Source organism: Microsporum canis, genomic scaffold, assembly GCF_000151145.1.
Source record: "Microsporum canis CBS 113480 supercont1.8 genomic scaffold, whole genome shotgun sequence".
NCBI classification, from domain to species: Eukaryota; Fungi; Ascomycota; class Eurotiomycetes; order Onygenales; family Arthrodermataceae; genus Microsporum; species Microsporum canis.
In genome coordinates this window covers 1,042,842-1,056,681 of record NW_003299162.1, presented here as the reverse complement: position 1 = coordinate 1,056,681, position 13,840 = coordinate 1,042,842, and the positions used below count along the sequence as shown (strand labels likewise).

Genomic DNA, 13,840 nt, shown 5'->3' with positions numbered 1-13,840 from the left:
GAAGACGTTGTTTAGCCCGCTGATCCACTGGCTCTTTATGGCGTCAAACCCTGCAATGCGGAAGATGGTCGGGGCATCTATGGCTGTTAGGTATTATTGAACGAGACTCTTTCAAAGGGCCAGCGTACAGATGGTAACCCCAGCTATACCAACCCATTCCTGCATAATCTGAAGCCAGACGACCAGGTGAACACGGCGCCCGATATGCAGCTTCCCCGACCCACGGCCAGTAAACATCGACAGATAGGAAGTGCTATATGTTTCCTCAAGGGCAGCAACCTGCTTGATATCGTTAAACTCGGCCTCCGCGCGTGCGACATTCTCTTCTGTGTCACTCCCTCGAAGCCTACCCAGGATGTAGCGGGCCTCTTCGTTACGGCCGGTCTTGACCAGCCACCTGGGGGACTCGGGGAAGAGCCAGACAATGGCAAATAACAGAAGAAGGGGGATGATTTGGAAGGCAATGGGGAAACGCCAGCGGAACGCAGTTACGCCGTCATCCAGGAACGCAAGGCCGCTGACAATAGTTAGCTATGTAGAAATGTGGAAGAGGAAATAAGGATGTAACGGACAATTCAAGCCAGTAGGCAACGACGACCCCAAAGATATTGAGCGTGAACTCAATGGCGATGAACTGGCCACGAGACTTGTGCTCTGCCGTCTCCGTCGCCCACACCGGAACAATCGCATTCAGAATTCCGGTGCCCACCCCGTTAATCAAGCGGGCTACTTCACATTAGCATGGGGGGTTTATATTTAACTAATGTCGAGTCTAAATCCTCAAGTCCTACCGAGAATCATCCAGGTATGGTTCTGCGCAGAGCACTGCAACGCTGCCCCGATAACCCCCCAGACAGCGCCTAGCGCAATAGACCTGATCCGGCCTATCCTGTCACCCACCATGCCACCGGCCAGCGCTCCCACCAAGGTACCGAGATAGTACACCGAGACGATGCCTCCCTGGAGCAGACTGTCGGTGATGACGGGGCTGTTCTTGGATCCGTTGACGGTCTCGGTGTGCCCGATGCCCATGAGCTCGATGTAGTGTTTGGCGTTGTTCACGCCTCCCATCATGCCCTGGTCATAGCCGAAGAAGAAGATGGACAGTCCAGCCATGCAGTTGATCGCGATGAGCAAGGAGCGCTTCTCGAGCCGGTGAGTGATGTTCCACCGGTGAATCTTGTGTGTCATCGTGAGGAGTATTCGTCAGTCGCCATGAACCCATGGATACTTTGGAATATAACGGTTGACAAAGAACCCGGGGACGGTATATAAATGTATCACGGCAGTTTTCCATTTGTTCGCCCAAGGTGGATCGGCCGAAAGCCGTCTTCAATGATCTCCCAGTACATCTACTGGGCAACTTTCCGGCATTTGGTCCGTTGTGGAGAAGTGAATCTCGATGATGTCAATCCATATTTATTGGTATTGCCGTATGAACACAGATATACGCAACGCTTGGATATCTATATCAAACTGCAACGCAGGCTGTTGACGACCCCGGTCAGGTCTAGAGGATATCCAGATGTCTTCTTCTGCTTCCTTAATCTTTTTATATACAAAAAAGAAGAAAAGTTTGACTTTCCCGTTTTGGTTCCTGACGATGCCAAGTTTATTAGTCATCAACGTTTAACCTTAAAAGGAAGTTTAGTATGAAACAATAACACGTGACTACGCGATGATTGGTGAAGCTTCTGATTGGTCACAACACGGACAAGCTTACAAATCGCGACGCGACGACGATAAAAAGACGAAAGCTGAGCATCTCCAGAGCCTCGTTGAGAGTCGCCTTGATGTGCCCGTGAACACACTTGGATATACCCGTGAATATACAGAATACACACTATACAGACAGGATGGCCGGGACAGCAACCGTATCCGTGTCTACGAGACCAAAGAGAAAGCTGTCATCCATTACTGCTACTACTACTACGACTACTCCAGTCAGCAAGAGGAAGAAGCAAACTACGCTCTCCTCCGCCACCCAGATAGTTAGCTCTGCCCCCGCATGCGAAGACCCAGACTTCCTTCGCAAGCAGCTGGACCGCATCTCATCCCACCCGTCACTGACCCCCTACAGACGACGGGTGTACCGGACGCTGCTCTCCGTGCCGAGGGGCCAGTGGACGACGTATGCCACGCTGTCAGCCCACCTCTCTTCCTCCGCGAGGGCGGTGGGCAACGCGATGAAGACCAACCCGTTTGCACCCGAAGTGCCCTGCCACCGCGTGCTGGCGTCCAACCGCACCATCGGCGGGTACAAGGGCAGCTGGGGCAACGGGGGATCGTATGCGGTGGAGAAGACGAAGCTGCTGCGTGGCGAAGGGGTGGTCTTTGACGAGAAGGGGAGGGCAGGGGGAGAGATCTTTACTCGGTTTGTTGACGTGGGCGAGGTGTTGGAGAGTTAAGCTGTCACGAGTGTATGTTTGATTCTTTGCTTTTGTCTATCCTCTATATGAATTTGACATGATATAACAGTGGACATTAAAAAGAAGAAGAAGAAGAAGAAGCTATGTTCAAGTGGAACGTTTGTCTGCCCAACAGCCTATGCCTTGGAGGTCCTGGGCCATGTCACGGCCTCGGGGGACAGCTTGGTCTGGCTTCTTGTTGTTGTTGCCTTTGTTGCTGCTATTGTGGTCGTCGGTGTTGCCGTTGTTGTCGCCATTGCGGTCGTGGGTGTTGTCTGGAAGGCTACCGGCTTGTGCACGGGTAGAGCTAGTGGAAGTGACTTGGTCTCCCTGCTTCGTCTTGGGAAGGGAGCTGGAGAGTGAGCCTGGCGTAATTTTCCCCCGCCGCCCAAGCACTGGTCAGCCATCTGCAACGTGAGAGGGAGGGGGAGGGAGGGGGAGGGAGAGGAGAGGGAATATAAGTACCGTTCAGGCGGATGAGATCTTTGTAGGAAGACATGTTCGTGGGTAGATAGTCACAGTGGATGGAAGTGGAATGGGGATGGCCTTGACCATCGTAGCAACATGGAGGGAGACATGCCAGCCTTTATACATCTTCTTTCCCACCTACCTTCCTACTTACCTCCGGGTGAATGAGAATAAAAAGCCTCTTACTTCTATTTTCTTCTTCATTTTCCATTCTAAAAGGGTATGAGATGACACTCGACCGAAACGAGCGTCCTGGGCAGGTTTTTAATGTGCGATTGGCCAAACGTGCATGGTGCAGGGGTGAGCAGACACTGAAGACATGAAAAAGACATTATTATTATCATTTTATCATTGCATGGCTCGCAGGCATGCGGCATAGTACGTTAAGCGCATGCAAGGCAGGGTCCATCTTACAATAGCAGCAACCAGTAAGAGACAAGATCGTTAGCCCAGAGCTCAAGGTACTATCTCATCATTGGTTGACCCAAGCTGGGTGCGAGGGCTTCCGATATACAATGTAGGACATGACGATCGATGTTTTCAAGCTTCGTACGGCATGATTGGTCCAACAAGCACCAGTGCAGGGTTTTGCAGAGAGAAAGAGGGAAGAAGCAGTCCATCTTACAATGACAGCAACCAGTAGCAGGAGAGAAGACTACTATGTGTGTATATATACATAGGTTTACGCTATACCCGATTAGCTTGCGAACCGCTCATGGGCGACTCCTAATCGGGTATAGCGTAGGCTTTGCATTGGTGCAAAAAGCAAACTCGGTCTATACCACATATGGACGTACCTCATATGCCCATCACATGATTTCGTGGTTCATGTGCACCACGAAATCATGTGAGTATGGGTCTTATTGTACATCTTGGTATGGTGGCTTCCAGGCGCGACATTGCTTCCGATATACCTATGCGTGTCGTCGTGTCCTCTCTCATTAGACATCCCGCCACTTGTTTTAGAGCAATTGCATGGGGGCCGCTACCAGCATGAGATGCAATTTCTGATAAGAGCTTCCCGTATGCCCATATATCGTTCAGTCGCCGCGCTTCGAATGGAAGGTCGAAGGGTGATATCTCGTCTCGGATCTCTGGGGCGCACCACTCGTGGGTTGTTCCACCAATGCCGCTGATATCGATGAGAACTGCATCACCTCCTCCATCAAGCATTATATTCGAGCATTTTATATCCATATGAGTCCTGCCTGCCGCGTGAAAAAGGCGTAATATGGTCCCGATCCGTAGAGCCCATTGCTCCCAATGGTGTTCGCTTATACGACCATCATCTAGTACCTGCCGTAGTGAGCCGCCGCTATAGAACTGCAGTAGGGCACCGACCACCACCTGTTCCCCCGTTGTCGAGGTCGTATATGGATTTATATCGACGGCAATCCCGGCCGCTTGCACAATATTTGATATCCCCTGAAAATATTCAAGGTTCTCTAGCTCATTTCGCATGACGTCCGTGTCGCGGGGCTGGTAGAAAGGGCTATATATTATCTTGAGGATATACGGAACCCCGGCTCTGTAGACCTGGAAGAACCCATCTGTGAGTTCCACCTTGTCCGTCATTCTGTAACGTTGATCCGATCAAGTAAAGGGAATTCCACGCATGATAGGTATATAACTCTCAGAGGACCTCTCGAATCTGATATCACAAATTTCTCGCAACCCCCTATAATCCTATTTGTAGGGTTTCTTCGCACTCTAGTCTGATAACAGTCGCCGGCTCCGGTTCTTCTCTTAATATCACCTCAGTTACCGTATTATCAAGGAGGGTGAGCGATCCGTAGTCTATTACTTTGGCGAAGTCTTGGAATTCTTTTCGTCGTTCGCGCTTCGAGACCTTCCGCTCGTTCGATATGCTAGTAATCGAGCCAATTAGTGTCACTTTAATCCACCACTTCTTGCGCTCGTGGTGGTAGACCAGAGTCTGCGAGCGAACACTCGGCTCGGGCTCTCCCTGCGCGAGAAAGTCCTCGTCTTCCCAATATGCCCCAAAGTCGAGTAGGGATGTAGAGCCTGTGTGATCAGTCACCGGGCTAATCATAGTACTGATGTGAGGTGAAAGAAGGTCTTCGTTATAGAAGCCAGCCATCTTCGTATAGGTTCCAACAACTTATCCGGCATGTTCCTTGCCTCTGTTGCGGGAATACTCCACCATAGTACGGATGCCAAAGCTATGGACAGGATACCTTTAATACCTTTAGATCTTGGTTTAGGCATGGCACGCTGGTTCGTCTGGTTTTCTCCATGCTTATATGTTCCTCTTAGGTGAGGTTGGAGGATGGCGTCACGATAATAAAATAGTAAGTCGTTGACTAAGGTGATATATGCAAGGGATTAACCTAAGAGTGCATTTAACAGGGATGGCATTATATAGAACAGGCAGCAAGTTTGACAGCCGGTACTCTATATACATCCCCCAGAGAGGAGAGATCAGTAACGAAACAGGAAACATATACATCTACGGCTCAGCTCTGCGCAGTTCCAAATGCCAGTCCCTCTCTTCTCGCCTTGCATCTCGGTCCTTGCACAATCAATACAGGATATGGTACTCACAGCGGCATATCGCAAGTGGCTGGCGGCGGGTTTATGTTTGATCGGTGCCTATTTCTTGTATGTACTTCTTGTCTCTGCTTTGGGCCTCGAGTTAACACTCTTGCACGCAGGACAGCGTATCTTAACAACCCAGAATCCAGATACGCGCTGCAACCCTTACTCCATCGGTGGCAAAGGGCACCGGTGGCCTTGGACGACGCAACCGGGGAAGTCGAGTGCACCATCAACGAAAACCACCTTCTTGCGTACTACCGCCTTGCCTTTACCCGGAGCGGCCCCAGCTTAGAGGCCCGGCCATCCGAGAAGGCTGGCGGAGGTGCGTGGAAAAAATTTGATGCTAATGCACCCGAGCTGGATTATATCGGTCTAAACCGATTCGAAGAAATAATCCTTTGGCAAAGGCCGGCAGACGAAGATGAGTTTGCCCATAAACTTCGCCTGATAGGTGCGATCTGGCGGCCACTGGCACCTGACGAGGGCGGTTGTGGTAGCCGTGACGAGTGCGGCTGCGACTGCGACTGCGATATCACTGGCACCCAGGACAGCGTTACGGCAAGGAGGAGGTGGCTTGCATGGCCGTCTTCCGGCGGGCTATGGGCTTTCGAGGCTTCCCAGTGTGAGCGTTGGACCAGGGACGATGTAAGAAAGCTCGCCGGTATGTGGAGGGTGGCTGTTACCATGGATGAGGCGGCACAGCTTCTCAAGGATATGGGTCGGGCGGTCTTTTATAAGAATCCAGCAGATTATCCTCCCCTTGCTGATCTATACAACACAATCTGAAGAAACTGCCGTCATCTATACTAGATATACTAGAGATATATAGTATAGGCTTATACTTCCTCAAACAGGACCTCTGGATCCGCCTGCGCATCCTGCAAGATCTTCTTCATCCTCGAGTATAGCTCTCTATCTTCCTTCTCCCACGGCTTGTCCGCCGGGAATACCTCCCTCCGTAGCCTGTTGACATGGGGAACCAGCGACTGGTAATAAGGCGTAAAGTTACTCATGGCGGTTTTCATAAAGATGGCCTCCTTGGTTACCGTTCCCAGTTTCATCTTCGCCAGCTCCTCCGTGTCCATAAAGTTCCACTTCTCGAACAGATCGTTAGCCTTGCTTTCCGTCGGTCCCTCGTAATGTATGCATATCCAAAAGAGAACCCAGAAGAAAGACTCGAGGTCGTGCATAAAGGAGTGCTGCTCGTCGCCCAGGAGGACCCCGATCGCCATAAACGCCCGCGTGCCCGTCTTCCCCCGCGCGCCCGAGGCGCCGTCCCTCTGTTCCTTGATGGCAAGGTCTAGATCGATCAGGAATGAGGTCCAGGAAGACGTGTTCCTTGCATCCTCATTGATCAAGAGGTTGTTGGGGGATATGTCGCTCTGAAGCATGCCAGCCTGCTGATAGAGGGACCCGTACCCATCGATGCATCCTTCTAACGCGGCGAGCAAGGCAACCCGTGAACTTGCCCGATATATCGGCTCACCGTAGTCTTGAACGACAACACGGCGATGGACACGGTTGGAAGTAGAAGATAGCGGGCCGGGATGTGTGCGTTTGCTGGGTGGCAGCGATGGCTCGACACAGGTGGACGAACGTTTCCGGGATCCGCTACTCCTCCCCCTGCGAGACCCGCTCCTGCGCGGCGGAGGCCTGGAGCCCGCTGGCTTGTAGTTGCTTGCCGTTGTGATGTCCAGCCCCTTTCTGACGCCGTTACGGACGTCGTTATCTCTGCCATATACCTGGACCGTTTCGTGGTGGTAATAGCGTGCAACATTAACTACCCCTTTCTCTGTAGCTTCGCGTAGTAACTCCCCTTCCTCGTCACGCTCCGGATATTGCCATGAGTCTTTAACCACAAGGGCTGTTTGGGACCTATCTCCATCGTGATGCGTCTTCCAGCATGTTGTCGCCCGCCCGGATACGCAGGCCGCACGCCGGATCACCTTATCAATAACCAGGTGCTCCTCCTTACCGTCCCGCTCTATCTTAATATAGCGCGAGACGTCAGTAGTGACTATTGTTGGGTCAAACCCAAGCTGCTCCGTATCCATTAGCAGGTAGGTAAGGATTACTGATATAAATCGAAGGCCCTCCTCGTTAATATTAAACTGCTCCGACGCAATCCCTCCAAGACGGTCAAAGTGCCACAGCCTCATGTGCGGCCCGCAGAGAGTAAATCCGGGCACGAAATGGCGAGAGTCCTGAGCGGCCAATACCTCCCTCGCGTACCTCCCTAGGTCAAGCCTGGACTGGGTGTCGTAGCCCGGGTCGTTCTTCAGCTCTCCTGGAACAAGAATCTGAGACCAGGCGTACTTGCCGTCCTCGAGAGGATCAGTCCCGTCCATAAAGCCAACATCCAGCTTCCGCTCCGCCGTAGAGCCCTGTATCGGCTTGTGAGGTTGAGCCAGCGGCCTTCTTCGGATTGGCTTGCCGGATACACAACCCTCGAAGAATTGTGTGATCTTGTCGATAACCTCCAGCAGCCAGGCCAGTACAGGCGCCTCCTTCGTGTCCTCGGGCCATGCTCTCCAACCTATCCCCTCGCGGTACAGCGGGTCCTCCCCCTCCATGCATCTTTCGAGGACCGCCTGCGCCCTGGCCTGCAACTCTGGGACATCTCCAAAGAAGGTATCGTAGAACCCCGTTATGTCAACGTATATATCACCCAGCTCCTCCTTTAGAACCCCGTCCACGTGTTTTCGATATTCGTTTGAGTTGGCGAAGCTGCTTGTGTTGCGGACCCATGGCGTCTGTTGGAAAGACGGTGGCGGCGGACGTGGGGGGGGCGTCGACTCCGTAACGGCCTCGTAGACCTTGTTCCATATAGTCTCATCGGGCTCCCTGTCGCGGACTGCCTTCAGCAGAGGGAAGAGAGACTCAACTTCAAAGCTGGCGGCAAGCCCCAGGACGTCTACGTAGAGGGCGCCAGCGCCCTTTCTAGACGGTAGCTCATGGCAGACAGGAAGAGTCGTCAAGGCAACGAGAAAGGCGAACACTTTGGTCTTGATGTCTTTGGCGTGCACGTCGCTTGCATCACCCGAGACGGATCTCCCAGGCCCAGACGGCGGCCGGCAGATGCTATACAGGTCGCGGAACCTATCCAGCTGGTCCCCGATCGGGTGGCTGTCTATTATCTCAGCCCTGGACGGCGACATCAGGGAGCTTGCAAGAGAACGCAAGGGAAGCAAGCAGTGTTCGTCCAGGGCATCCCACGGATGGAGGTCTGGAGCTGATACTGGATCATCATTAGTCCGGCATCCATAGCAGTAGGCACATAGTACATACCTCAGTAGTTATACTATTTTCTGCCTCTTCTCTGGGTGGAGTAGGCAGCGCTCGAATAAAACCGTGAAGCTGTACACAAAACTCAGAGGAGGGTTCGTATAGTTCAATAGTTAATGCGATGAGTTTTTAGAAGCATCTACTTAAGATATATAAAATATTTAGAATTTCTCTTATGAGCTTGTCGAGCTGGTTGGAGTGAAGTCATGACCAAAGTATTTAATATGGAGGATAATATTCAGTGCTCGATAGTTTGAACGTTGAAATGGTATTAAATAGGCGATTAGGCTTAGAGTGACTAAATCCTGGATGGTTGATGAGCGGAAAGCTAGAACTGACAAGTAGTTACAGGGTTGATGAAGCGGTGTCCTCGCCTCTAAGATTGGTCGCAGATAATCCCACAGTTTCTGCCTTGTATTGGAAAAGCGACTATACTATTTCGGTAGCGAGTGTCTTCGTCCTCTGGATGGTATCTATGTATGCTTCATCTTTGGTATCGTGCTCTTGAAGTGTATCATCGCGTAATGCAATGGGCGGGCCGTCCACAGTATCTGCCAGCACTACGCTCGTTACTCTTAGGGGCGCAACTCACGTCCTTGAGTAGAAGTATTACTATTTACCAGCCATGCAGCCCTTCTTCACACGGAGACTGCATGCTGGCCGATTTTGCCATCCAGCGTCTGTCTCTAAACAAGCAGCGCTGTCGTTGTCCACACGCACCAGAGACGCCTCGATTATAGAGCCGGAATCATTCTTCCGCAACACTTCGAGGCGATGGATGTTAGCTCCCCCTTCTTTCCATTATATGCTACTGGTTCTCACCGTGTCTGTGTAGATGTAACGAGGACGTCCGGCTTCAAGAGCACTGTGTGAAATTCAACGTTGCAGAGCTGCAGCGTGTGGCAGCAGAAGCCGCCCAAAGACCACACTGTTCTCAGATCATCAAAATGGCGGAAGGAGGATTTAATAAGGTATTCCTATTGACCATGGATGATGGCAGTGAAGTCGCTCGCATCCCTACACCCATTGCTGGCCCTCGACGCCTGACGACTGCCAGCGAAGCCGCCACCATGCAGCTTCTTAGAAATACCCTGCAGATACCGGTACCTCGAATCCTTGCTTATTCGCCTACATCAGATAATCTTGTTGGAGCTGAGTACATTATAATGGAACGGCTTCGGGGTGACGGCCTTGGTTCTAGATGGCTTTCTCTCTCGACCGCCGAGATGGCTGATCTGATGATGCAAATAGTAGATATCGAGAAAAAGATATTCAATTTTAGATTCCCAGCGTACGGAAGCCTCTATAATAGGCACGACATACCCATGGAGTCAAGAGTGGATATTCAGACAGAGGAAGGTGATTTTTGCATTGGACCTATTTGCAAGCGTCAATTCTGGCACGGGGAGAGGGCAGACATGAAGCTCGACCGTGGCCCTTGTATGTCGTCCTTCTCAACTAGAGTATACAGCATCTGACTACTGGTAGGGACCAAGCCTGAGGACTGTGTTGCAGCTCCTGCTCGTCGAGAGCTTGCCTGGACATCCACGTACGGGAAACCTCGACCCCGGAGGGCCTTTCTACTACCCACCGAAGAAGACATCGACCCTAGGGAACACACCTCGCTTCTCTCCCAGTACCTACAGATAGCTCCATCCTTGGTACCGTCCCAACCTGAGATGGGAGCACCAATACTACGCCACCCAGACCTGAGTTTCACCAACATCCTTCTTACTCCCGGAACAAACAAGATAGAAGGGATAATCGATTGGCAGGATACCGCCGTTCTTCCACTCTTCATGCAGGCTGGGTATCCAGCCTTTTGTGAACATGACCTTTCCCAGGTACAATCTTTAAAGGAACCAGTTCTTCCTGATAATTATAATGAGATGAACGAGGTGGACAGGTTGAAAGCTGACATAAAGCTCCGTCTGGACAAGGCAAACCGATACTATTATGCTTCCACTGGATTGGAGAATGGCCTACATCTACAGGCCCTTCGCCAGCCAGGCCTCGGAATGATACAGTATCTCATTTCCCATGCTGGGTATCCGTGGGATGCTGACCTCATAAACCTGAAAGCCGGCCTCGTGGGACTTACGATGATCTGGGATCAAATGATACCTTATCCGTGTCCGATCTCGTTCTCCTCCGAGGATGAAAAGGCGGCATTGCATGATGCCACCGAGTGGAGGGAGTGTGAAGAGATACTCTCTAACATACAGGAAGCTCTTGGGGTCGATAGAGAGGGCGGCACGCACCCAGACGATTTTGAGCATGCCTACGAGATGGCCCAACGATTGCGGCTACAGATATACACAAACGCAGAGAAAAGGCTGCGGAGCCTTTTCTGGAGATCCTGGATCTTCAAGGACGATAGCGATAACTCCCCTCCTCCTGTACTCTAACCTCTCTTCTTCTTCTTCTTCTGTATTATAGATGTCTGGTTACTAAATATGGGTCAGGGACCCTCTTCTCCCGAAAGTCAAAAATCTTAAAGCTTAACGGTAAACCTTGTTTTGTTTCCAAGATACACCAAGGAGAGAAAGCGTTAAAATAACCGAGAGTAATTGATAAATCTCATTCCAACTACTAACAAACTAGGAAAGAAGAAGAGGAGGGGGAAGAAGAAGAAGAAGTAGAACAGAAGCAGAGCTAAAGGGTAAGGGCCGTAACATTAAATTCCCCTAAAGATAAACTCTGCTGCCTCATGACGGCTGTCGTTTTCGTGTTTTTTTTTTTGCCTCGTTGTATCTTTTTTTGTTATCTGCACTGCCCATCCTATTCCACCCAACCATCTGACCGGCCAACCGAACCATGTATTATGAACTCCCCTGTTATACACAGCCCCGTCCTAATGAACGCTAGCCGAGAGTGAGAGAGGGCAAATCGGAGTAGTGATAAAAGGGATAATAAAAGAAGAGAGAAGAAAGGAAACGGAAAAAGAAAATCCATGTTCGAGAGAAGAGCCCACCATCTAGAGTTGGACGAGATGGAGTGACGGTTTCGAGACTGCAGGTGATGGCAGGCTCGTACGTGGTAGTGTCAAAAAGCGATTTCTCGAACAGATGTGGGAAGCAAAGGAGTAAAGAAATAACAACGTAATAATTTACAGAGAAGTGAAAAGTAAAGCGATTAAAAAGGAAAATTAAAAGCGAAAAAGGACAGTCTCTGAAAACACAACCGCTAAGAGGGGAAAATGAAGGCAAAGGAAACATCATACACAGCGTAAGAAGAGGAGGACATAGGAAAGAATAAGGGGAATAAGAACGGTCACCCTCATGATCAGTGCGTCAATAAGGTGGTGGGAAGAAAAAGTGGATTGTGTCCATACAGCACCTCTGACCTGGGTAGATTGTAGAGACACAAGACACGAAACAAGGAAATGGAGTATAATGTTCGAGAGAGACGGGCAGTCCCACTCGAACATTTTGATGTCAGCAGTGGGTAAAGAAGGGGGATAAAAAACCAAATCGGTTCATCCGCTGATGAGTACCAGCTCAAAAAGGAGAAGCCGAGGTTTCTTTCTGTAAACGCTTCCTAAAAAAAGGCCAAGGAAAGCCGAAATATCAGGAGGATACTATGAAAAGACAGTTTCTTCGCATTATGGAAAAGAACTGAAGAAAAAAGAGAAGATCTGACGGGTCCAAGGCGGGCTTGAGTGCCCATTGACACCACCTAGTACTTAGCACTTGGCCTCTGCGCGCTTTGACTTGCTAGAATTGCGCTTGGCTAAGTTCTCTCCATGGTACTGGCGAAGATGCTCGGTAAGATGGTCTTCACGAGTAAAGCCGTAGAAGCCCTTGCGGTTGCAGTGCGGCTTGGGGCAATCCATTTTAGTGGGGAAGTGGATGGACTTTTGGTGTCGGCTTAGATCTGCTACCCGGCTAAACGAGGCCTCACAGTTCTCGTAGAGGCAGATAAATCTTTGGCTAGATCTAGATTGGTGGCACAAAATTAGTTGTCTGTTGAGTAACGTGGTCGATATAGATTGCTACGTACCTGTCTGCAGCGGTTGATCTGGGGCTGGAGGTGAGGTCGACCATGTTCTGGCCGTCGAAGGGATAATCCTGATTGGACGAAGTAGAGAGACTTCCATACTGCCCCTGCGTCGAGTTACGTGTCTCGTACTCAGAGGTATCATACTCATAGGAGCTCGTGGGAGAGTGACATGAATTCATAGTGTTGAAGTATGTGGATGGCGAGCTGTATGGTGTGGAGATGGATTTGTTGCTATCCGTCGAACTGGAGTAGGCCATAGGGGGAGCCAGGGAGGAGAGATAGCCTGACTGAGGACGTGTTGAGGTAATGTAGGTATTCTCTGAGGCTTCCCGACTGGCCTCGCCACGGGCGGGAGACAGGTAAGGAGCTGGTCTTGGGCGGTAAGGAAGAGACATTGAGTGGAAAATGAGTTGTTGAAATAGGTAGTATTGGCTAAGGGTAAGCCGTGGGTGAGAGAGTAATGTTTGATGTTTGAACAAGAGGCTTTAAAAGTATTTCAATATCTTTGAAATGGTATGTTGGATGTAGGTGAGGTGCGAGGGAATGGAAGAGAGGGTCACTGGTGATATTATATATATCCTCCAGGTACCTGCGAGAAAAGGAGGCGAACTTCACCTGGCACGAGAAATGGCAGCCTTTGCAGCAACACGTGACAAGGGAGGGAGCTGGAGAAGGAGAGAGTGTGAGAAGGAAAAAAATATCCCCAGACAAGGTAAGCAAATGCAAGACAGAGAGGAGTGATGCCAATCCAGCGTTTCACAGCCCCGGGATACTAATGGGATGATTTGAGGTGTAAACGACGAGAAGATCAATCGATCATAAGAAGATGTAAGTGTGAAGGTAGCGGTTATGCGTCCCCCATGCACTTGTAAACACCCAGCAGATTGGTCGGGCAGATAACTCGTTGATCTATGGTGGCACGATTACACGAACGGGTAGGAAGTGTTCTTCTGTTGAAAAATAAAAGAAGAAGAAGAAGAACATATTTTGCACGTGGAAGGAAGAATGATGGGAACACAGCCTCTCTGTAGGAGTACTAGAGCGGAAATGACGTCGGAGAAGAGAAGAATCGTGGGGGGGGGGGGGGGGGGGGGGGGAAGGAAAATAAACCAACCCCC

At 50.5% G+C, this 13,840-nt stretch overlaps 8 protein-coding genes across 8 annotated transcripts; 3 read left to right on the top strand and 5 right to left on the bottom strand.

Moving 5' to 3' along the window:
- Window positions 1-111: 111 nt before the first annotated feature.
- On the bottom strand, window positions 112-1,191 carry MCYG_08326 (hexose carrier protein; the record flags this gene model as incomplete). The annotated part of the gene is made up of 3 exons (XM_002843197.1): window positions 112-517; window positions 573-726; window positions 792-1,191. 3 exons carry the CDS (start codon window positions 1,189-1,191, stop codon window positions 112-114), a joined length of 960 nt encoding a protein of 319 aa, XP_002843243.1.
- Window positions 1,192-1,856: 665 nt separating this feature from the next.
- On the top strand, window positions 1,857-2,408 carry MCYG_08325 (methylated-DNA-protein-cysteine methyltransferase; the record flags this gene model as incomplete). Its single annotated transcript, XM_002843196.1, has 1 exon — window positions 1,857-2,408. One exon carries the CDS (start codon window positions 1,857-1,859, stop codon window positions 2,406-2,408), a length of 552 nt encoding a protein of 183 aa, XP_002843242.1.
- A 108-nt stretch (window positions 2,409-2,516) lies between these two features.
- On the bottom strand, window positions 2,517-2,907 carry MCYG_08324 (uncharacterized protein; the record flags this gene model as incomplete). Its single annotated transcript, XM_002843195.1, has 2 exons — window positions 2,517-2,803; window positions 2,874-2,907. The coding sequence occupies 2 exons, from the start codon at window positions 2,905-2,907 to the stop codon at window positions 2,517-2,519; spliced, it is 321 nt and encodes a 106-aa protein (XP_002843241.1).
- An 812-nt stretch (window positions 2,908-3,719) lies between these two features.
- On the bottom strand, window positions 3,720-4,977 carry MCYG_08323 (protein kinase domain-containing protein; the record flags this gene model as incomplete). Its single annotated transcript, XM_002843194.1, has 2 exons — window positions 3,720-4,452; window positions 4,586-4,977. The coding sequence occupies 2 exons, from the start codon at window positions 4,975-4,977 to the stop codon at window positions 3,720-3,722; spliced, it is 1,125 nt and encodes a 374-aa protein (XP_002843240.1).
- A 396-nt stretch (window positions 4,978-5,373) lies between these two features.
- On the top strand, window positions 5,374-6,221 carry MCYG_08322 (uncharacterized protein; the record flags this gene model as incomplete). The annotated part of the gene is made up of 2 exons (XM_002843193.1): window positions 5,374-5,498; window positions 5,552-6,221. The coding sequence occupies 2 exons, from the start codon at window positions 5,374-5,376 to the stop codon at window positions 6,219-6,221; spliced, it is 795 nt and encodes a 264-aa protein (XP_002843239.1).
- Window positions 6,222-6,271: 50 nt separating this feature from the next.
- MCYG_08321 (conserved hypothetical protein) lies at window positions 6,272-8,593 on the bottom strand (the record flags this gene model as incomplete). The annotated part of the gene is made up of 2 exons (XM_002843192.1): window positions 6,272-7,177; window positions 7,382-8,593. The coding sequence occupies 2 exons, from the start codon at window positions 8,591-8,593 to the stop codon at window positions 6,272-6,274; spliced, it is 2,118 nt and encodes a 705-aa protein (XP_002843238.1).
- Window positions 8,594-9,667: 1,074 nt separating this feature from the next.
- Window positions 9,668-11,128, top strand: MCYG_08320 (phosphotransferase family protein; the record flags this gene model as incomplete). The annotated part of the gene is made up of 2 exons (XM_002843191.1): window positions 9,668-10,160; window positions 10,209-11,128. 2 exons carry the CDS (start codon window positions 9,668-9,670, stop codon window positions 11,126-11,128), a joined length of 1,413 nt encoding a protein of 470 aa, XP_002843237.1.
- A 1,277-nt stretch (window positions 11,129-12,405) lies between these two features.
- MCYG_08319 (conserved hypothetical protein) lies at window positions 12,406-13,117 on the bottom strand (the record flags this gene model as incomplete). The annotated part of the gene is made up of 2 exons (XM_002843190.1): window positions 12,406-12,658; window positions 12,723-13,117. 2 exons carry the CDS (start codon window positions 13,115-13,117, stop codon window positions 12,406-12,408), a joined length of 648 nt encoding a protein of 215 aa, XP_002843236.1.
- Between the last annotated feature and the right edge of the window lie 723 nt (window positions 13,118-13,840).